Here is a 23,472-nt window from a genome sequence, read left to right on the forward strand (position 1 = left end):
GTAGACTGTAAATAAACATTGGACGAAGCCTCCGTGATGTTCAGCTCAGAGTGAGCCGCTCCGCCGTCGCCGTCACCTCACCTGACTCCGCCGAAGCTCCTGGCTAATCCAGAAATGAGCGAGCGAGGAGGAGCGAGCGAGTCGAGCCGAGACTTCAGTGGCAGGCGTACGCTCACCCGCCTGTCACTCAAAGCGACCACGCCCCCAATTATGCAGAACTTTAAACCTTAATAAAATTATAACAAGCGAGTTTAATAAACAGTTGCCATGACGGAGGAAATTAGCCGTAGAGACCAAAACTGTCTTATGCACCAGGCTGTAAACATGTTGTTAGACATTTTAACATGGGAGTCTATGGGGATTGATTCACTGCTGGAGCCTCAAGCGGCCACTAGAAGAAGTGCAGTTTTTGATACTTCCATGTTGGCTTCATCTTTCGGCCTCGGAGGTTACCACTTGACGTAAACAAAACGGAGAATCTTATCAGTCGATCCTGAGGTTCATACAATACAAACCCGGCTGTACAAACCCCTGTGATTTGTACAAATACTCTAATGTGTTTGCAATTGCACTGTAAAATGGAGCATCACAGAATCACAGAGAGGATGAACTGAGTGGAGGTAAATAGAAAACACAAATTTGGGAGGAAGAAGAACAAAAAGGGAAATAGAGAAAACATGAGCTGTGGACAAATACATGAGATTGTGGAAAATCACTGAAGTATACTTAGGTTACGCACACTTGCTATAAACATAGCACTTAAATTGCTGATGAATTGTTTTTTGCGTTTGCTGCCTACGAAGGCAGAAATCCTTCAAAAATAATCATCAGCTAAAAATTCAGAGTTTGTTACCCAGCAAGAGATTGTCTGTGTTTCTTTTCTGAAGGAGGAGTCGCTGCACAGCTGCGTCCAGACTCCAAGTGACGCTCTTATGGACCTTAAATAATGGAGACAAAGAGAGAACAAGGGAGAGGAGGAGAGAATAAGAATAACAAGACGAGGGGCAAAAGAAGGATTGTAATATCCCCTCTGTCTGAGCAGAGAGTGGAGAAGAAATTGTTTTATACTTCCTCATTACTGTATTACATATTGAATCCAAATGGTGTTTTGTATTCTACGCCCACATCTGAATCTGCTCTATATGTTCTGTTTCTTGCCCTCGATGGCGCCTCCTTCACTGTGGGAAGTTTTATCCTAAAGTTGTGATAAGGGCGACGCTGAGCTGTAGTGTGTACCTGAGCGGAGTGAAAACGCTGCAAGGTAATGAGGGAGGACATGAGGAGATGGCTGCAGCACAGCAGGGCTGAAGGAGGAGGACAGGCTGATGGAGAGAGGGATGAAGCAGAGGAAGAGGAGGAGGAGGAGGAAGAGGAGGAGGAGGAGGAGGAGGAGGCGAGGACAGTCTGCAGCTGGTCCATCAGTCCATCGTTGGAGAGCAGCATGGAGACAGCTGGGGAGGAGAAGGCACCATGTCATCACACTTTGATGAGATCCACGCTCGTGTGTCGGTATGTGTGTGAACAGCAGTTGGTCCGGATGACTACACGGTGACGTGCTGCGGGCACCCACCCACAATTACGCAAACACGCCCACACGTGAGGATCATTCTCACGTTCACATCATTCTCTTAGTGCGGCTACACTTCTGCCACGAAGAACACTTAAACACAACGTAGAAATCACGTTGTTGCCTCGACAAAAATGAACGAAATACAAGTGGAAATCATTTGCATAATATCAGGGTGATATACAGTACATAGGCAGCCGACCAGGTCGACTGTAAGTAAAAGAAAAAACTATGATTTTATATTATTTAAAGTTAGAATATCCGACTGTTTGCCTTGAGACGGAGGAGCTGTATTACTATTCCTGTGCAACACACCGTCAGCTGAAACACTGTCTTGCCCAAGGCTGGAATAACTAGCATTTGTAAACTGAGCAGCAGAGATAAAGAAGCAGATGGTGAATGCAGGTAGGCTGCAGCAGAGGCAGTCTGCTTCTCAATGGCGCCCCTGCTCTCTGGCCACTAGCCTCACCTTATTAACAAGCAGCTCAGTGACCTCTGCTGAGGAAATTATTTAGCTTATAATTAAAACAGTTCCCATCAATATGCCATGTCGTGTAATTGATATCTCTGGTGTGAGGCAGTGTAACATGTCTTGATTCATCCCGTTGACGGCAGCTCGCTGTGAATCATTTCATTATTTAGTTCCATAGTGGAGCTTTTCCTTCTATATCTTGGCTCATTGATTCAGGAATGATTTTTGTTTTCTCTTGAACAGAGACGTCCAATTAAACCTTCAGCTGAAAAATTCTTATGTTTCTCTCATCTGCAAGAGGAAACATAAACTGTGTCCAGTGTGTGTGTGTGTATGTGTGTCTGTATGCCTGAGATCTCTGACCTACCTCAGTCTACTGACCGTGTCGCTGTGTGGATGTGTGAGGTGCATGTTTAAGTCTACTTGTGTGGTTTTGTGTTCGCATGTGTAGTATTTAGAATCTAGCGAGGTGACAACACAACCCTGAGAATTCTTGTGCAGATGTGTGAAAAGCTCTCAGACTCAACAGCAGAATTATACCATAAAGATGTACAGCAGGTGTCAGATTGTATGCTTATTATTTCCTTTGTGTCACAATGCTTCGCACTCGTCAAGGTCAGTCTCTCACCTCTGGAAAAACAGGGCAGGCGGAGAGAGAGAGAGAGAGAGAGGTTGAAACGGAGGGACAGAGAGAGAGAGAGAGAGAGTGCGACAGAAACACACAAGAGGGTGAAGAGGCAGTGTGTGTGAAGGATGCGGTGTCGGGAGAGTAAAGAGAGTAAGACAAATACGTGAGGATAGAGAGACGGGGGGGGGGGGTGTGTGTGTGTCTAACCTCTGTCAGTGCAGTGTGCAGGGGACAGACTCAGGCAGCAGTGCAGATAGCTGAGGGCAGGCAGAAGGCTCTCCGTGTTCGTAGGCTTCAACCTCCCTGCTATATTACTTACTGACACACACACACACACACACACACACACACACACACACACACACATGCATTCAAGTTTGGTGCTCTCAAAGGCTTTTGAGAAAGATTTCATCCACAGACATTGACACACGATGTGAGAGACAGATAAAATGAAACAAGATGAGCCTTGCCATTTGCTGCCTGTCACGTCACGTCTACCATCGGTCCGTAAAAACTGAATTAATCTGATCTGCCAGTGCAAATGTCAAACATGTCTAGTAAATGTCTAGTAAATCTCTGAACAGCGTTTTCATTTGCGGATCAGCATCGAGTGTTCTCCTCTGTGGGTTTGTTGACGGTGACATTAAATCAAAGACTAGCGAGGCCTCAGCTTACGAAGGAACGCAGGCGAGCGCAGACGGGAGGTGAGAATAAGCTAACAGCAGAATAAAACATGTGTTGAATGGAGAGTGTCTTAGTGCAGTCACTAGATGGTTGTGTGTCTGTAACGCAGCAGGTAAGATCCTGTGTGAGAGAGGAAAATGTACGCATCGCTGCAAAAATGTGTTGTGTGTCTGTAGCGTCTGTGTGAGAGACGAGGTTTTCTGTAATCTAGCAAGCGCTTTACTGACTGATGCAGGAGATGTGACCGAGAATGCAGAGCAATGTAAACTAGAATCGCCTCCTCGCCGTTGTATCCCTCCGTCACACAGACTAGTTCCAGGTTACATCCCTGTTTATCAAGAGTCATAGAAAATATGAAACATCTGTGTGATATTTTCTGTGTGGAGTCTTGAGTAATGGCTACAAAGTGTTTTCACAGGTCACCATGACCTTGACCTTTGACCTTGAGGCACCAAAGGCTAATCAGTTCATCCCTGAGTCCAAGTGAATGTTTGTGCCAAATTTGAAGACATTCCCTGAAGGCGTTACGGAGATACTGCATACTGCAAAACCATGTTTTGTGAGGTCAGCGTGACCTTGACCTTTGACCTTTGATCCCCAAAATCTAAAGAGTTCATCATTGGGTCCCAGTGAACGTTTGTGCCAAATTTCAAGAAGTTCCGTCATGGTGTTTCTGAAAATGCGACGGACGGACAGGCAGCCCAAAAACAATATGGCTCTGAATGAATGAAATACACTGTGTGGAAACTGTGTGAACGTGTGTGTGTATGCTAATATGCTACGACCCGCCTGCAGCACCTTTTAACCTCACCGTGGTACAGAAGCTTGAAGTGCACTCCATCCATCTTACTGTAGGAGGAGGATGAAGGCGGGTCGCTGGCCTGAGTCACACCGAGCAGCTTCAGCAGCAGAGGGAGCGAGTTCACTGCCAGGCAAAGAGAGGGAGAAACAAAGTGCCGCTGTAAAAGAGGCGAGAGGCGCAGACAGGCAGGCGAAGCTAAATACGAACACAATGAGAGTGCGGGGCGAGAGAGGACAAACTTAATAAAACAGTGTGGACAGTGAGCGACAGAAGTGTATATATGTGTATGGGGGAGCAGGTAAAAGACTGGCTGACTTGCTCAGAGTGAAACCTTTTGTTGCCACAGTGGTTTTCACAGCACAGCAAAAATAGATGACACTGTTCAAACTCGACGCAAGACAGTATCTTGCACTCACTTGTGGACTCACTGAAGCTGCAGACGAGAGGTGGCTGGAGGAAATAGTGATCATCAAGGAGAGGCAAGAAGAAGAAAACTTAAATTTTAAAATTTTAAAATTACCAAGAAGACTTACATAACAATATTCTGGGTCTGGATCCAGGGAGGGTTATGGGTGAGAGAGAGAGAGAGAGAGAGAGAGAGGGGGAATGTGAAGAGGAAGACGATGTGCAAGGAGAGGAAGGGCAGCGTTACTCTAACAGGAAAAGTGACTGCAGGAAGAAGATCAGGCAGAGCAGTCATCTACATACTCCTTTCACCGCTGTAGAGCATAACATTAAAATATCTCCCCTTGGGATGCCGCCGCATTAGAGGCTAATATAAAGTATATATTAATGCAAATTACAGTGGGCTGAACTGGAACACGTGCAGGATAACAGCCTCTAATCCCCACAGGGCTCGGGATGAGCAGAAAGCAGGCAGAGGCTAACCACAGCAACAGTTTCTGAATCCCCAGCTGGCACACTAGCGTTGTGCCCTTCAGCGGCGCTCATTAACCTGGTCAAGTAAACAGATATAATAATGCCATCTGGCAGCAGACACCTCGACCAATAAAAAAAAAAAACAAGCACATTACAGCACCAGATATTTGCGTGGACAGAGCCGAAGCTGTAAACCTGGATTCCAACAGGACGGCGTTTGATTTCACGAGAATGAAACTTACTCTCTAATTACTTGTAATCGATTCACAAGGAGAGTTTTTTTCTGATATCTCGACGCACTCTACAGCAGAGAGCAAACAGGGAGCAGAGCTGTTCTGCATATCTGCGTGTATACTGCCTCTTATATACGACATGATCCAACAAACGCTGTACTTTACAAACTAAACACATCACGCTGAACTGGAGGCCAATCTTTGATTTAATCTGCCAGCATCCTCTAAAAGTTGCACTTCCCCCGGTCCTTTCCTTAATTCATGCTATGTGAATGTTGAAATTCAAAACTAATATTACATCAAGCGTTTTCCTCCCTCAAACATAAACAACATAAAACCTCTGCATGATAACGACCTCATGCGCACTCGACAGTACTGAACACGACGCTACAGCCTTCATGCAGAGGAGTCATCGAGATAAACCAGCGTCCCGCCGTCTGTGTTGACAGAGGATGTTGGGGAAGATTTGTTTTAATGGATTAATGGTTCTTCGCCTCAAACATTAATCACAGGCGACAGTGTTCTGGGAACTGTTCTGCAATGTCATTCCAATTTAAAACTAACCAAGTTTTACGAAGAGACTTTGTGATTACAGTTCAGTGAAAACAAGAAGTCGTCTGGCAGGACGGTTCAAACAAACATCTCCACCACAGGCCACATTACCTGCGTATAAACTAACCATCATGCACAACTCGTTCCGTTACTGCATATGTGCTGCATATGTGCAAAATCCCTGTGACTGTAATCAGCTTGGCCTCTGATGCTGGAACCATCAGAGAGAGAAAATCCTGCTCAACAAACTAAATACATCAGCACAGGTATTTTATCAAACGATCCAATATGTGAGAATAATTAAACTAAGTGCTTTCCGTTGCGTTAGTGAAAGCACGTTGTGCCAAATGGACCTATTAATCGATGCCAGTTACTTCACAAATGTCTTACTGTGTCTGTACCAATTGTTATTTTCATATCATTATTTAAATTCCCAGTGTAATTTGTTCTGCGCTCTCAGGTGAAGCTTGTGGAGTAGAGGGTGAATTAAGTTGAAAGTTTTTTAAATAATTCATACATACATATGATTTGAATGACCCCTCTCTCCTGCCCCTCCTCTCCTCTCCCAGGCCTCGTTCTCCTCCCCTTCATCGCCGCAGACTTGTCTTCCTCTAGCTGTCCACCAGGTGTCCTCGGGACTTTCCCCTTTTCTCATCACCTGACTGACTGCCCCCGCCCATCCACACACCGGTTCCCGCTTCTCATCAGCACCTCGGTTCCCTAACAACCCTTATGCTACGGAAACCGGTTCTCTTCCTCTCCAGAACATTTCGCTGTCGCTGTGTGTTTCACGACTTGGTTTTCCTGTTTCTACCTGTTTATTTAAAATTGTTTTTTCCTGCCTGAGAATTTCTGGATTTGTTGGCGCTTTCTCTGGGTTCGACCCAAATCTGCCTCACCGTCACATAAGGCGTTGTTCCTCTTTGTGGAAACACAATCACTTAGCTACATTAGCCATGCCTCCTGCATCTACATTTGGATCCTTGTGCCAGTGCTGCCCGTCTGTCTGCTGATTAATGACAAACCCTTGTGTTTCCTTGCAGCGTCCTGGTCTCATCAAATGTTTTTGTCGTACAGACTGCGGCGGGAAGGAATTCTGTGGAGAGACATTTAACCAAAATTGCTTTTTCCTAAGCAAAAGATAAGTTTCCAGTCAATATGAAGAGATGGGCATCTGAGCCCAGGTGTGGCTGCTGCTGCTGGCTGTTTATAAAACTGAGATTTAATTAACTCTTTCAGTGTTTACTGTGTGGGGAGAAAAAAAAGACTGTCAGGGTGGATTTGTCTATTACATCTCAGTGTACGAGCCCACTGAGTAAACCCTCTGTGTGTGTGTGTGTGTGTGTGTGTGTGTGTGTGTTATGTTCTGTGTGCATGGACTTGTTCGGGAATGAGACAATTTCACTTTAAGCTTTCATTTGCTATACACAGTTTTGATATGTATGACTGAGGCAGAAAAACACCCCGGAAGAAAACAAAACAAGGTCTGCTGCATCAAAGAGGGTAAACTCAGGGGATTGAACAGCAACATTTACCTCAATCTATCAGCTGTAATTATCTGTATCTGCACTTTAATGAGATACAACCGGGTGTTGAATCAAATCTGCTCACATTAAACTTGATACATGAAAGTGAATAGCGACTTGCTGTAGAGAATATTTGCAAAAAACACCCAATGTTCTTTTAGCGTCAGGAGCTGAATGTATACTGCAGTCTGAAGCCGTAGGAGTCAGGAAGTTGTATTAGTGAGAATTCTTGTGTCTAAATTTGGCCGCAGTGCATGACTAAGCTAAGAGGGTTTGAAAAACCTGAGAACTGCAACCAGTGAAGCTTTCATAGACAACAGTGTAGTCTTCAGCATCAACAGACAGAACAACTTGACGGGTTTCTGACCCGTGACGAAGCTGCGTCATAAAGTGATGTCACGTCAATCAGTGCGATTAAATCAGAAGAAACAATACTGCAGCTCGTTGCTCGTGTGTCTCCCAGTTCGATTATGCATGTAAAACAACATTGTGTGCATGCATTGGTAGGAGGGTGTGGTTCAGAGTGCTTAATGAGTGTTCTGTTCACACATAACGTATTCAAATCTCCTGATTGATGCGCATTAATTTCAAATGGAATAATCCATTAATGCTTCACTGCTGCACTGAAGGTGCGTGAAGCTGTCGTAGCGGTTTAATGCTGCCTGAGTTATCTCTGCCTTCCCCATGAATTGTTAGTGAAAGTGTAAATTAAAACCACTGTTCCAATTTTCATCACCTCCACACGAAGCTGTCTTGATTTTAAAAGACAGCCTGACTCATTATGAAATTCAACAAAGAATCACATTTACTAATGTCTTCCATTACAGTGCATCTCATCCGTTTTAATAAATCTGAGCCATGGCGTAGTGTCAATGAACCTTTTTGATGCAACAAGAAGTTCAACAATCCTTCTATGAAGTGATACACTCCTCCTGTGAGTTTACCGTCTCTCACCCTGTTCAGTGCGTCCCTGTCCAAGCCCCATGTTCTCCACACTCAGCCTCTGTAGTGCCTGGAGGAGCGCCGGTCTGAGGTTGGCACACAAATCCTTCTCATAGTGTCTTCGACCACTCAAAAGCACTTCCAGCACCCGCAGCGCTCGCTCTGCCAGGGGGGCCTCCCTGGTGCAAAGCATCTCCTATGGTCAAATACAAAGACAGACACAAACCAGGAATATTTTTCTGTATCAGCCTTAACCTAAAGCAGTGAAGCCAACCAGGTTACACAATGCAGGTTGGAAATGCATGTGTGTGACACAATGCAGCAGATCAGCCACCATTTAAAAGCATCTTCCTTTGACCGTTCCTGGGTATCGGTTTCTCACCAGGAGGGTCAGTGTAACAGCCGGGTACTTCTCTATCACATTCAGAAGCTCCGTGGTTTCTGCGTCTGTTTCCTGATCCTGCCTCTCATCTGCACGGCTTCCTGTCTTCCCTCCCTTCCCCTGCACGTCTGCCTGTACCCAGGAATCAAATCCAAGTTCTGACTTTTCATTTGTGAGAGTTCAAAAGGAATTAAAAATAAATAAATAAATAAATAAAAAGTCTAGTCTAATACATCACATTCAACGATCACTCTGTTGGTGTAAAATGAATTATCATTCATCGACTGTAACGTGAGTCTGAGCTACAAGCGAAAACAACTGCCCCCCCTCCCTACTCACCACGGTCTGCCCTGCAACTGTGTGCTGTGCTTGCTTGGTCAGCCAAAGCTCCAGGACCAAAGGCCCAAATTTCTCAGCTAGCTCCGGATAGCGCCAGACGAAATGGAGGAGTGCAGGATGGTGGATGTAGAGGGAGGAGAAGCTTTGGCAAGAGGAGAGTGCCTTGCCGACGCAGTTCAAAGGAGCCTTGAGTAGAGCGGTAAAGAAAGAGTGAAAAGGCCAAATTATTTTCTTTAAGATAAGTGTACGTACACACACACACACGCACACACACACACACAAACACACACACACACGCACACACGCACACACGCACACACACACACACGCACACACACACGCACACGCGCAATGAGCAGTTTGTGGTTTTCAAAAAGAATATTTTTCATCCAAATGTGCGATTGCTTTTAAAAGCCCAGGGAGCCACACTCCTCAGTCACAGCAGGACGTCTCCTGTAATATGTTTGCTTTTTTATATTCATAGTTAACATATGGTGTGTACAATTAAGTACTTTCAGAGAAGCTGCAGCACAAGGTTTTTCCACGTTTTTTGAACTAAAGAAAATCATATTCTTTTGAGAAAATGTTATTTTTTTCTCTGTGGCTTTAAAAAAAGAAAAAAGAAAGTCGAGCGATAATTAATATTCTTTGTCACTGAATCATCTTCAGCACAATATAGATTTCCTATCAAAAGATGAATATGAGCTGTCGGAGCTCGTGGCCTCCACATTAATGTGTTCCATATTAAACCGAACAGAGCTGGAGTCTCGGTGCACGCTGTTCTCTTTCTCCGTGCACAGAGGAAAACGTCTTGTTGAACACCTTTTTTTCCATGAAAACCTGACATCTTAATGTGGCCTCAACCTATCTCAAAGAAAGCAAAATAGAATATTTAAAAAGGCAGAGGCAGACTTGTTGTCTCAGCTGTCGAAGTGTATTTCGGTGGGGCGTAAAAGATAAAGAGATGAACGGTAAAACAGTTCAGTGCTGTTGTCCTGTCTGATGATTTTATATCAGAAATATGTTTTTCTTTCACGTAACGGCCTGGAAATAACACGGATGGTTCCTTACTAAGCCTTTTGCAAATGTGATTAACGATCACTATTTTCATTGAATTTTAGGTGTTTTATTCAAATTTATAGCGTGTGTTGTTTTCCCTGGTCAAATCTGACAATAGGTGGGTCACACTATTCAAATGGCTTCAAAACAGTGTCCTGACTAAGCTTTGACATATAACTGTGTGTGATGATCCATTAACATGTGTTCCTCTGATGTAGTTGTTTTTTAACTCAAAACAAGGAATATTTTTATGTAAATGAGGTTTATTGACCATAAAATTGCAAGAGAAAGTGTAAAAGTCGCAGTAATGAGTTGGAATGAAGTTGACTGAAAAGTTTGATGCAATTATTGGGTAATAATTTTACACTTCATGTTTTATAAACAGTCAAAACAGACCCAGGACAAAAGTTTTAAGGTCGACGGGAAGACAATACGAAAGTTAAGCTGCACTACTTTCGTAGGTTACAAAAGAGTGTGTTTTGATTTGTGTTCAGTGAAGTGAGCAGAGTTACCCCGTCGAGGCTGGGGCTCTTGTCCTGTGTCACTGCCAGCAGGTAGAGGGCAGAGCGGAGCACAGAATGAGGCACAGCGCCGCTGCCCTGCTCCTGCACCGAACGCAACAGCCACACAACACTGGAGAACACAGTCTGGTCTGGGAGGAGCCTGAGAGAGAGAGAGAGAGAGAGAGAGAGAGAGAGAGAGAGAGAGACACACATAAACAATAATGATAACATTAACTTAACAATATTACAAACACATATAGATGTGGCCAAACATTTACATTTGAATGTATACAAACACACAAGACACAGATATATTTGAATGTCAAACAAACCTCAGCAGACACGTTCAGTGTGAGGGTAATAATGTGGACAAACACACAAACTCTGTGTGCAAAGCAGACAAAGAGCTCCAAGGGCGTGTTGATGTCACAAACTTGCTATTGCTCTTTCTCAAGCAAAAATACACACACACACACAGACACACACACAGTCAGTGAGACAAGCACAAGTACGAGGCGGGGCTATTAAATAATGAGACTGATGCTGGTACATAATCACACCTTGTACACACAGATCCGATGCCTGAGTACACATGCACTACACACACTCAGCCCCTCTACAATATGTTAATCTCTCGCCGCAGTTACCATTAATTTTGATGAGACCACACAGTGGCAGGGAGAAGCTTTCATCCTCCTCCCTGGGGGTAATGCATAGCCGAGGTTCTGCTGAAGGACAGATTAAACTTTCCAAACAAGCCGATGTATCTCCGAGGTCATAAAATATGTACTTAAGAACACCCTCGATGGGCCGTGGGAGCAGAGAGAGAGAGAGAGCTACAGCAACATGCAAAACCAGCTGGTTTCTCAGTAGAGCCAAGTGATATACTGATCTACAGTGGCAATAAAAAGTGCGTGCTGATAACACGTAATTATAATATTTCGTGTCTTTATTGAACAGACATTAAACGCTCACGGTGCTGGTGGAAAAAGAAAGTGAACCCTCGGGTTTAATAACCGATCGAACCTCCTCTGGCAGCAATAACCTGAAACCAGCTCGTCAGTAGCTGCTGATCAGAGCTGCTCAATGTTCAGGAGGAAGTTTGGACCTTTCGTATTCTCATGTCCGGTGAGAGCGACTCTTCAGGTCATTCCACAGCATCTCTGCTGGATTAAGGTCTGGACCGACTGTCGCTCCAACAGGTGGATTTTCTTTGAAGTCATTTAACTTTGATGTTTAGGGTCATTATCCTGCTGCTTCAGCAGCTTCTCCTGAGCTTCAGCAGGTGGACAGTCTCCCTCACATCATCCTGTAAGAGACCCTGATAAACCTGGGAATTCATTTCCCCCTCGACGGTGTGAAGCTGTCCAGGCCCAGAGGCAAAAAATCAGCCCCAGATCATGATGCTCTCTCCGTCCTGCTTCACCTTGGGGATGATGTTTTCATGTTGGTGTGCAGTTCCCTCTTACTCCCTAAACATACAGCTGCATGTTCTCCCCAAACAATTCAACCTTGGTTTCATCAGTCCACAAAACATTGATCCAGTAGTGTTGTGGAGAGTCAAGCTGCTGTCATGATGTGTGTATGAACAGAGACATGAACCAGCTCCTATGATTCCTTTAAGCCTTTATCTATTACTCTGAGCTTCTTTGTTACTGATCATTCTGTGTTTTGCCTTTGGACTCATCTGAGCCGGACGCCCACCTCTGGGGAGAGCAGCCACAGAACTGAATCATCTCCATTTAGACACAGTTTGTCTGACTGATGAATATCTAAACTCTTTGAAATCACTTTGTAAACCCTTCAGCTTTATGTTTTCAAAATGGACAAGAACAATACAATGACTTGTTATAATAGATTGTGTCTGTTCATAATTGTAACTTAGATGAACCGTGACCATAATTGAAGATAAATTTATACAGAAATGAAGATGATTCCAAAGGATTCACTTACTTTTTCTTGCCTCTGTAACTATGATGCTGTGATAAGACACGAGGCGTCGTCCAAGATTTTAGATATTTCAGAGCTCAAATGTCTTTTCTGCTGTCAGGGGCTTCATTAAAGCTAAGAGAAGTGGTGCTTTGTGTGGAAATGTTCTCAAGCTATTAAACTTCAGCTGAGTAAAATCAACAATAAATGTCTCTATTTGGCCATTAATAATGAATGTTTCTCAAAATTACCATCATTATTATTGTCAAATATTTCTGGAAGCAGCAATAAGACATACCCCATAATTTCACATCAAAACTGAGAAGATGCAACGTTTGATTAAGTCAACATCGTCAGGCCATTCCCCTACGTTCATACACAGACGAAACTGGGGCACAGACTTGTGATGCAGCTGGCCGGCCGCCCGCACTGGTATAGAATACAAAGAGATGTGGTGACATTTTACTCTTTATATTGATTCTCTTACTACAGGTAATACAGCGCTACCAGGAGCTAGTCAGCAGCCATGAGGCCAGGAAATTACTGTGCTGCTCAGTGCAAATAGATACTGCAATGGGAGAGCAAAGTCACTACATCTGAATCAAATTATGCCTCCCCTTCCTGCAAAACCAATCTGCAGCAGCACCACACACAAGTGTTTAGAATTTGTATCAGCGAAATGCTTGTTATTGATGCTGAAACGCCAATTGGTTCGTTCAATTTCCAGCTCCAATTATCAGCCCCCGAACATGAGATTTCTTTTTCAACACATTTCAACATTTCCTTTTTTTTTTTTTTTTTTAAAATAAGCAAAACGCCTGCAAAAAAAAAAAACAAATGCCATCCTCCTCTTTCCAACGCCATTACTACCTGTCTCCCTGCTGCAGGGCGAGGTGCAGCATCATCACCAGACAGTACTGAGTGGCTCTTGGTCCTTTGTGTTCACACAGCTGGAGTCCCGGAGCCTCGCGCAGCAGAGAGGGCCAGTCCGACAGACGGCAGCACAGGGAGGGAAGGTTGTAGAGCAGAAGACTCTCCACCTCCTCGGCATCTGGGGGACGAGCGAACAGGATCAGAAAAGAGCTTAATGAACGATGCTAAAAAGCAGGAACAAAAGTTAGAGAGAGGGTGAGAGAGAGAAGAAAAGAAAGAGGAGAGGGTACGGATGAAAGAGAGAGATGGATGGAATAAGGTAAAACAGGCCCTGAGGCCTCATTTACGATGCGATTATTACTCACTAATTTCATGTTTTACGACTAAAGCCAAGCCAAAGCTGCGGTTTATGAAAAATTCATCTCAGGGATATACTGATTTAGCATTTTCCCAATTATACATATCATATCTAAACATAAAACCAATATCCATCATTAACCAAGCTGCAGCTGTCATTGTCATTCTTTGAAAAAGCCATACTGTGTTATCTAGTAAAGTTAAAGGAACGCTTTTTTTATTTATTTTTTTTTTTTATAAATGAGGTCCCTGAAGAATAACAAGACAAGATGAAGAAAGCACGTGGAATGATGGGACAGGAACAGTGAGGAGGGAAGTGAAGCTGCGAGGGAGAGATTGATGAAGACGAGAGAGACAGGAGGGACCACTGTGCCGAGGAGGGCTTCAACCTATTTAAGGACTGGAGAACGGAAAAGACTAGGACAGGGTGGCAAATGAAAAACAATAATGATATATATGAATATATGATATGACATAAGATGGGAGGAGAGAAGGAAGAGAAAGAAGAGAAAGAAGAGAAAGAAGAGGGAAGGATGATCTGCATCTACTGTCTGAGACGTTTTCTCCATCTCGGGGTGGTCATTAGGGAGCTGAAGAGAGAGAGAGAGAGAGGGAGAGAGAGAGAGAGAAAGAGAGAGAGGGGTGAGCGAAGGGGAAGGGGAGAGAGAGAGGGAGAAGAATGGGAGCTGCAACTTGAAAAGAACACAGAAAGAGAACAACACAGTAAGAGAAAGGGAAAAAGAAAGACGTGGCACAGAATAGGGAAAATGGTGCTGAGGGAAAAGAGAGATGGCAAGGAGGAAGGAAACAAAGAAATGTGCAGGATACAGTACGAGGGACTCACACTGCTCTGAGGAAAATGACAAAGTGGGCACATGGAGATGGCAGACAGGGATAAGGTCACTGATGCATGACTACACAGAGGCTGTAAAGCCACAGCAAAGTCTGCGGGGAATAAGACTACCAATCAGCCAGGGAGGAAAACAAAGTGAAGAAGGGAATAGGAGTTCATGAAATACAGAGAGGAGGAGGAGGAGAGATAAATATGAACAGGGACCTGAAAGGGTGGCCAGTTCGGTTATAGATCCATGTGAAGGCGGAGAGCACAGTGGTCTGCAGGGGGCCACAGTGGAGAAGGAGTGAGAAACAAAGGAGGGAAAACAAAGTGAGGAGAGCGGCATGAGGCACCTCTAAGGAACCTTGGGGAGGAGGGGAGGAGGAGGGAGGTCGAACAGTGAGGCAGGGAGAAGAATAGAAAGAAGATGTCAAAGATGACAAAAAAGGAGCCTCAGTGGGAGGACTGCGAGGGAGAGGAGCACAGCAAAGGACAGACAGATGATGAAGATGAGAAGGGAAACAACAGATGGGAGAAAGACAAAAAAACAGATCTGCAAAGCAGGCTGCAGTGACATGTTGCCTCCTGCTCAGGTTTTAATAATAGAAGAAGAGAGGAGAAGAGGAGAAGAGGAGAAGAAGAGAAAGAGAAAGACAAAACATTCCCACAGCTGTTACACAATTATCAGACAGCTATGCAAAAGTACAAGGGGATGCCATTAAATAAATTACCACAATTAATTAGCAATATCGGGAGTAATTCAATTAACAAAGCACACAACCACAATCAAAACACCGACATGGAAAGGTTACAGAACAAGATGGAGAAGAGAAAGAGCGAAACTAAAATATCAATTGTTTAAATGTGATGAATAAAGTTTGAAATAAAGATAACAAACCGACTTTCAGAACGTGGGAAATATCCGGCATGAAATGGAACGGAAAAGATTCAGGATGAGAGTAAAAGAAAAAAAAAGAGCGCAAGCAAGAGGCTGCAAATGAAACAGAAACAGATAAGGGTGATGAAAGCGAGGAAGACGTTGACAGGGAGAAAAGGGAAACAAACAAGAGTCTGGCTCCACAGAATTCATTATTCACAGCCACAAACACACGTAAACAAATACACACACCTACACAGCTGCTTGTACAACTCTTACATCTCATTACCTCTAAGAAATATTTTACTCAACTCTGGTCTCAATGTCACAACATGTCCTCCTGGGAACCACTGCAGTTTGCATTAAAATCTTTTTTACTCTCTTCACTGGAAGGGTGAGAGCTGCTGGGTTTAACACTAGGTTACACTCAATTACATCTTCACTTACCTACAGGTACCTGCCTTTAATATACTTCACTTCAGTCTCGCATGATCATAAGCAACGACCTTTTAATTCAAAGTGTAATCTGTGTTGCCGTTGACATTTAAGAGATTTGGCGTCAACTCTTCCCACAGGAACTGAGAAGCAGCGAGCAGACACTGTTCAGTTTTCAACTCAAGGCCATGTTTATAGTACACACTCTGAGTCCATTCCCTTTATTCTGTATAGAAAGATCCAACGATTATTAAATGTCTTTCGCACACAAGCTTTTCTACATGTGCATCGTCCGCTTGTTTGTTGACTGTGTGAGCCAAGCAGACTCCCAGACCTTCCTCTGAACAGGGTTGGACACTGGCTGACTTCAGAGAACAGACGGCTCTATTAGGGATGAGAGTCTTCTTTTATGTTTTTGATGTTTGAAGTAAACATAAAGAGGAAAGCGAGAGGGGGCAGAGAGAGAGAGAGATAGAGAGAGAGAGAGAGAGAGAGAGAGAGAGAGAGAGAGAGATAGAGAGAGAGAGAGAGAGAGAGAGCAGCACAGATAACGCAATGTTTCAGTCTGTGGCGGCGGTTCAAATGTCATATACAGTCAGCAGATGCTCAATTGAGTGAGTTGAGTTTGCCTTCCTCTATCTATTGAATAGATGGTGACAAATTCTATGCAAAAATAATATGGCTGAACAATTAATCCACATATTATCGAAATCGCAATTATGGCCAAGTGAAATATCCAAATCGCAGGAGCTGCAATGCATCACAGCGAGACCATAAACGAAGCATTGTGGTGCTGCAGAAATGCCCCGGACTACAAATCACCTCCAGACTAAAGTATTAATTGTCATTGACTATAACTATAACGAATGAACGAAAAACTCATCGGTCACTGAAGTACAAATACATAAGTACTCACTGAGCCCCCCTCCCCTCAGAAATGTGTTTCTCTTATTAGTTACTTCACTTGGTTGATTGAATTTGAATTCTGCACAATGATGTATGTTAAGAGTTTGACACTAGAATTCACATCTGAATGGGATTTTGCAACTTCCACAAGTGTGATGTGAAAACTTGAAACCTCTGGAGCACATAGACTTTTCAGAGAGGAGACATCTTGTGTCTCTGTTATTAATATTGCATATTCATAAATGATTGGCTTTTAGAAAATGTTGATAAATTAACCAAGTGTTTACTTTTGTGGGAAAACATCAGACAAAATGTTATTCTTCAAAGCAAAGTATCTTTATACGTCTTAAAACATTTCTGATTTGAACAATTATCGACAAAACAAACAAATCTTAAACACTGTCAACAGTTCAAATCAAGCAGCAGACTCAGATGACTGGTAGCATGACATCATTGCTTGGAAACTGACAGGAACAACAGGGTTTTTTTTTTAAATTTTTTTACTGGTGCTGCATGTAGCTCTGTGTGCAGTGCAAGTGTGTGTGTGTGTGTGTGTGTGTGTGTCTGCATATTTGCATACCATACTGGTAGGAGCCTGAAGCAGCGTTTGGCTGGGAGAGCAGACACATACTGAGCTTCTGCAGAAAACCACAGCAAGACAGATTCAGACTCTGGTTCCTGAAAGAAAGGGTGAGCGGGAGAGGGAGGAACACACACGGGACAGAGAGAAAAATAAACATGAATACAAAGATAAGACCGTCGGAACTAAAGGGGAGCGGCGAAACTGATATAAAGAAAGAATGAGGGCACCTGAGACAAAGCACAGAGCACATTCTCCATGCATGGTCATTACAGTGAAAAGTGAACTGTGAGACAAAGGACAGAATGTGCCTCGACTTAGTCCTTTCAGACATGAAACAGACGCAGCATGGTTCAGTTTCATTACAGCTCAGAGCATAGGGGCCTAAAGCCTACTGAGGCAACCACAATTATGACCACAGTAACACACACGAAAGCACATATATACACAAAACAGCAAAATCTAAACACACACACACACACACAGACACAATCAAACACAGTGGGCTTTGAAGCTGCAGATCTGTTGCTCTGAGACACACACACTGCTGAGAGGACTGGCTTATTGGAAAAAAAGTGAGAGAGAATGACTCAGAAATGACAGATGCCTCCGTCGTGTTATCTGCCCAATTGTTCAATACCAACAGGGAATAATAAGAACTTAACTTTCTGAGCCACCACGGTTTAACACACACACACATACACACATATAAACACCTTTTAGACAGCAGTGCTTTGTTAATTGCTGTGTATGAGTTTGCTTGTGTATGTGTGTGTGTGTGTGTGTGTGTGTGTCCTCAGGTTATCCTGTTACACTGTACCTGTTTCCTGCACAGAGGAGGCCTTTGTGTTCCAGAGCCAGCCTGTAGAAACCAGAGGACGCTGGAGGGAAGAGGAGGAGAAGAGCAGAATAAAGGAGGGATGAGGCAGTGAGACACGAGGAAGAGGAGGAAGGCAACAAAACAAAAAAGAAAAACACTATTTATGTAACACTTTTCAAAATAAATGTTTTAAAGTACATCACAGGCAGAGAGGAAAGAAAAACAGGATAAAGTACACACATATTGTAAGTCAAATTCTGCAACTAAACAGCTGAGTACTAGGAAGAGGCGCACAACCTTTCAGCCTAAAGCACAATTCACTGGTATAAAAGAGAAAGGAGGAGAAAAGGGTGGAGGAGGGCGATAGAGAGAGAGAGAAGGAGAGAGAGACCTAACATCAAGATCAAGATCAAAATCATGTTTGTATATAAATGTGTTCATAAATATCAAACAGGGTCAGACATTACGACGCCATTATGTCAGAAATCAGCCACATTCCCTCCGTATGTGATGGTCTAAAAATAGTCGTCAGGATCAGAGGGAGAAGCTCATCATGTGGCTACGTTGGGGGTAATGGGACAGCAGGCCTGTTTTAATTCTAGAGGAGGGGAAAAAAAAAAAAGAAACGATATCGTAAAGCTGTTTTTAATGTCTTGGCTGTTTCGTTGCTGCAGTGAGAGAGAGAGAGAGAGAGAGTGAGCACCCCTCACTTATTAGAGAGGGGGTGCTCTCTCTTAATTTCATAAAGCTACTAACTCACTTTCTTCTGGACCTGTGCCAAGGCTCTGCTCAGCCATATCTGCTGAAAACTGCTCTGCTTTGTTAATCGCTCGCAGCATAAATATATGCTTATGTTTCTTTTTAATGCCACTACATTGGCTCGTCTCGATGCCCGAGGCAACGAGTTTCCTGTCAATAATTGAGGCTCATCCTGTGGACTGCCAGCTTTGGACAGATTGCTTAGTTTTTCCCCTGCAGTAATATGAAATTTCATCAAGTCAACACTCAGGCATTTAGCTCCATTTTTGATGAGAGCAGAATCAAGTTGTTGGCACTGCTGTTTTTGGCATAATTTTAAACCTGCACAAAATATGGATTTTAATTTCATAAACATTACCTAGCCATAGAGATAGAAAGGTTCAGTGGTTCAGAGCAGAGCACAATCTTTTATGTGATAATGGAATGAAATGAAGTTTATTTCTCGTCGTAAGATTAGCTGGGAATTGGGCATCACAGTGAAATTGCTTCTGTTATTGCTTATTTAGTTTAGTTACACATTTAAGACGTTAAAATGTATTGTAAGCAATGTGCTTAACTGACAACTTTGCATTTAAAAAACAGCAGTCTTGTTTACGTTTGGTTCGTACGGCTACCGTTTGTATTCCCGTGCGTGTTCGACACACAGAGGCTTCTGGTTTCTCCGACCAGCTCCAGTTTGTGCAGTAACAGGACTGAAAGAGAGGGGCTAATTTAAAAACATGAGCTGTGTGGACTGTCCCTGTGCCAGCCATCTCAGTTGCTCATATCATGAATCTCATCACGGTTTAAGAGAAGTTTATGTTAAAATTTTCGATTCGGCGCGGCGCGGCTGCTGACAGAAATATGAAGAGTAACATCTTGGTCCATCATTTTGAATTAAGGAAATGCGACCACTATGAATGCTTGATATCTCATTTCATTAAGTGGCTCATTTACTCAGTTCCACTTCTGGGCGCATAAAAAAAAAAAAAAAAACAGGTCTAAGTGTGTTAGTGTCTTAATCTGGCAGGTTTCATGACGACAGCAGGAGATACAGAAGGACTGTGTAAACCCGGACTTCGCTCGTGGTTATGTGAAGCTGTGCTACCACACGCCCGATGCTTAACAAGGGCTGGAGGAAACGTCAGGAGACCACACCAAAGTTATAACAATTAAGGCTGAGAGGATCATGAATGTTACTGCAATCCTTCCAATGCTTGCTGAGATATTTCAGTCTGGACTAAAGTGGAGGAAGCGGCTGCCTGAAAGACCAACACTGCCACCCGTGGAGCCGTGCTGCTAGCGTGGCTAAGAGCAAGCACAAAAATCCAGTACACAGCAAGAGGAATTATTGATTCTACAGTGCGATTTAACGTACTTTATAATCTGGTACAGAACTTCTAACAATATAATGTTTTCTAAAATATTCCTTAAGAGAGATGTCTTTGTGATTAATGTGATATTTCATGACTTTAGCCAATGTTTCATTATCATGCAATATTGTTAGTTCGATTGTAGCTGCTCATAGTGACTTTATGCTTATTATTCTCATACACCAGGGACCGTCAGCCCGTCTTGTTTAGCGGTCCTCCAAATACAGAGGAATGATCACTACTCAATAGCTGAACAGTTTAGGTGGATTTTTAATTAGACGGCGACATCGAGATCGTCACTCCCAGCCAGGCGACGCGTGCCCGTGCAAATGGCGGGGTCGGACACCGCCTGATTACTGGTGTAAAATAAGACGACAGTGTGTGTGACACTGAGATCAAATCAAATCATGGGGACACTTACAGTGTTACTCAACTCACCCAGCTTATTTGCAAAGGCAGGCATGAGAGACGGGAGGAGGGTGAACTGGGAGGATAAGATGGAGTAGAAGTGCTGCAGTATCTGAGCGCTGGGTGCATGCTCACACATCCTCTACACACACACACACACACACACACACACACACACACAAACAGCAAATCAGAGACAAATGACCAAAATATAAACTGTAAACAATTTTTTCTCCTCCGATTGATTGTGATTGTGAACAGAACCAACTTAAGAAAAATATCACACACAAAAACAATTATTTTCACTACAGCAGAGAGACTGATTGATCCATGTGTACACAAAGTTAATGAAGACAGACACTGTGTGGCTGTGCTTATTAATACAGCCATTTAGAGGAACTGCCAGACAGAGCACAGTAATCATTGTGACCTATTTCTCAGAAAGGAGAAGTGGGGAATTGCGAGATAATTTTCTCAAGTGTTTGGCTACGAGTGCGTGCGACAGAGAGATAGAAGGTTAAAGACGAGACGATGGCGAAGTGGATGTGCGCGTTTGTGTGTGTGTGTGTGTGTGTGTGTCCAGCTCTCACAATGACGGTGGGTATCCAGATGGAGTCGCAGCAGTGAAGCAGACAGTGACACAGGGTCTCCAGCGAGTCCCGAGCGTGGCCGTGTTTAGACGGAGCCGTGAACGTGTTCTCCTTCAGAACGGGCTCCGATGCACACTCCTCGGCCAACCTTGGACACGCACACACACACACACACACACACACACACACACACACACACACACACACACACACACACACACACACACACAGGCATAAATTCAAGAGACAGACACACAAGAAATACAGGCACACACACACATACCAAGGATTTGACTAAATCGTTTCACTCACGGTCCGGCCCGACTCCACTGACATTCACTATTTAACACATGATTCAATACGATACTTGAATCAAGCGCTTTTAATACAAATTACTTTTTTTTAACCGATATAAAAAAAAACAACAAAGCTTTAAGATATAAAGTAGAACTTTTACAGTAAGTAACGTATTGATCATCAGACACTGGAGAGACTGAACACTTTGTAAATTACTGAGTCTGTTCATCTCAGTGATCCCATTTAATTGCTTGAACATGTGACTGGACAGTGTTGCTGACCTGCAGGCAGCCTGAAAACAAACCAGGGCCTGGAGCAGAAAGGCTTCAGACCTGGAAGTCTGGCTGCTGGGGCCTGACCTCTTCAAACTCCCCTGGAGGTGAACGGAGAGAGATGAGAGAACAAAAAAACAAACAGAAGAAACACGATGAGAGAAGAGAGAAGAGAGCGGGAGTGGAGCAAGACACAACAGTGTTTCTGATAAATACCAGAGTGAGCTGACATGCAGCGTTGGTGACTAAATGCTGTCATTTTTCTCAACTTCCAAAGATAATGTTCCAAAGATAATGCTCAGTATAAAAGTCCTAACCTGAAAAGACACTATGAAATTGTGATTGTACCTGAACACACCACACATAATACAATTTATCAAATTGCCTCAGACTTGGTAAAATTTAGGGCGAAGATACACATGTGACAACGTCCGCTTTTCTAAATAAGGTGTTAACACAAAGTTAAACTGAACACATCTATATTAAGGAGTGCATTAACCTTTCTGAAGCTGCTATAAAAACACATTGCTCCATAATTCCTGGCAAGGAATGACAGATGTGAGTTTAGCACAACTCTAACTAGATACATACTGAAAATTAAAGGGGTTATTTTATAAGTTTTCTCTGATGCTGAATGTGGTTTCTTGCCAGGAGTTCTTGCGTTTACAACATATACGGTATATAAATATATAATACGCCCTCTGAGCAGCGCTTCATCTTCAGGACAGATGAGAGGCTACAGTGAGTCGCTATTGGAAAGTGATGTGGTGATCTGGAACAGGCTAGCTGGTTGGTATGCTAGCTTCAGAAGAAAAGAAGTGACAGAAACAAGTCTTAACATTGGCGTTGCTTTCCACTTCTGGAGACAGCTCTTTGCGAGTAAAGGAATGAAGTTTGATGCTGAACCTGTAATGTTTCTTTTAAACTGCTAATGCACCTTTCCATGCTAATGTTGGCTATGTAGCAAATAGCAAATCTTACAAATAGCTTTTGTACTGCATCAGTTTAGACAAATTCCAGAGTAAAAGTCCTGGATTTGGACCTTGAAGTGGCAAATGTAAATACTGAGGTGCGGTAAAAACCTATTGATATTCACTCCGAGCACCGGTGTAGTGCACACGCACACCGCCCAGGTACAACAAAACCCTTTCCCCCCTGCTGCTGAAGAAAATCCTAGAGGAAACATTGCACAAGCAAATCTAATCACATCGCCAGGAAAATTATCATCTTATCAAAGCAGATTATCCAAAAGATTTCCTCAAGGAAATCATTAAAGATTTATCTAAAACAACAAAACTTCTCCATTAAGACGCTGAAAAACACTGAAATCCTTCTGTTTTTTTCAGTGAATTATAGGTCCCATTAACACTTCATGAATCTTAATCTTGAGTCTTTATTGTGCCTCAGTTTGAATAAAGGGAAGCATTTTTATTGTTCAAGTTGGAACATGAATAGATGCCAACCAGACACATCCTGTTGACAGTCACTTAACTATCAATGCCTGAAGTGAAACGCTCAGAAAGCAAGATACAGAACAGAAGGAGACAACTATAAAAATAAAATAAAAAACCAATAGAAAAGGACCTTCAGTCCATCATGGAAGAATGAACTCTC

At 43.3% G+C, this 23,472-nt stretch overlaps 1 protein-coding gene across 2 annotated transcripts in view; it reads right to left on the minus strand.

Moving 5' to 3' along the window:
• The window catches only part of LOC130185912 (meiosis inhibitor protein 1), a 58,618-nt gene that overhangs the window by 16,518 nt on the left and 18,628 nt on the right, over positions 1-23,472 (minus strand). The window contains exons 13-26 of one of the 2 annotated variants that reach the window (XM_056402665.1): positions 21,868-21,959; positions 21,290-21,437; positions 20,730-20,841; positions 18,181-18,241; positions 17,361-17,458; positions 13,368-13,548; positions 10,578-10,728; positions 9,007-9,192; positions 8,668-8,799; positions 8,298-8,481; positions 4,163-4,276; positions 2,875-2,985; positions 1,237-1,451; positions 854-938 (exon numbers count right to left, since the gene is read on the minus strand). In XM_056402665.1, coding sequence (XP_056258640.1) covers positions 854-938; positions 1,237-1,451; positions 2,875-2,985; positions 4,163-4,276; positions 8,298-8,481; positions 8,668-8,799; positions 9,007-9,192; positions 10,578-10,728; positions 13,368-13,548; positions 17,361-17,458; positions 18,181-18,241; positions 20,730-20,841; positions 21,290-21,437; positions 21,868-21,959 — 1,870 coding nt within the window. The remainder of the gene's footprint in view (positions 1-853; positions 939-1,236; positions 1,452-2,874; positions 2,986-4,162; positions 4,277-8,297; positions 8,482-8,667; positions 8,800-9,006; positions 9,193-10,577; positions 10,729-13,367; positions 13,549-17,360; positions 17,459-18,180; positions 18,242-20,729; positions 20,842-21,289; positions 21,438-21,867; positions 21,960-23,472) is intronic. The other variant, XM_056402666.1, reaches the window with a different exon arrangement.

This window comes from Seriola aureovittata, chromosome 17, assembly GCF_021018895.1.
Source record: "Seriola aureovittata isolate HTS-2021-v1 ecotype China chromosome 17, ASM2101889v1, whole genome shotgun sequence".
In the NCBI taxonomy this organism is placed as follows: domain Eukaryota; kingdom Metazoa; phylum Chordata; class Actinopteri; order Carangiformes; family Carangidae; genus Seriola; species Seriola aureovittata.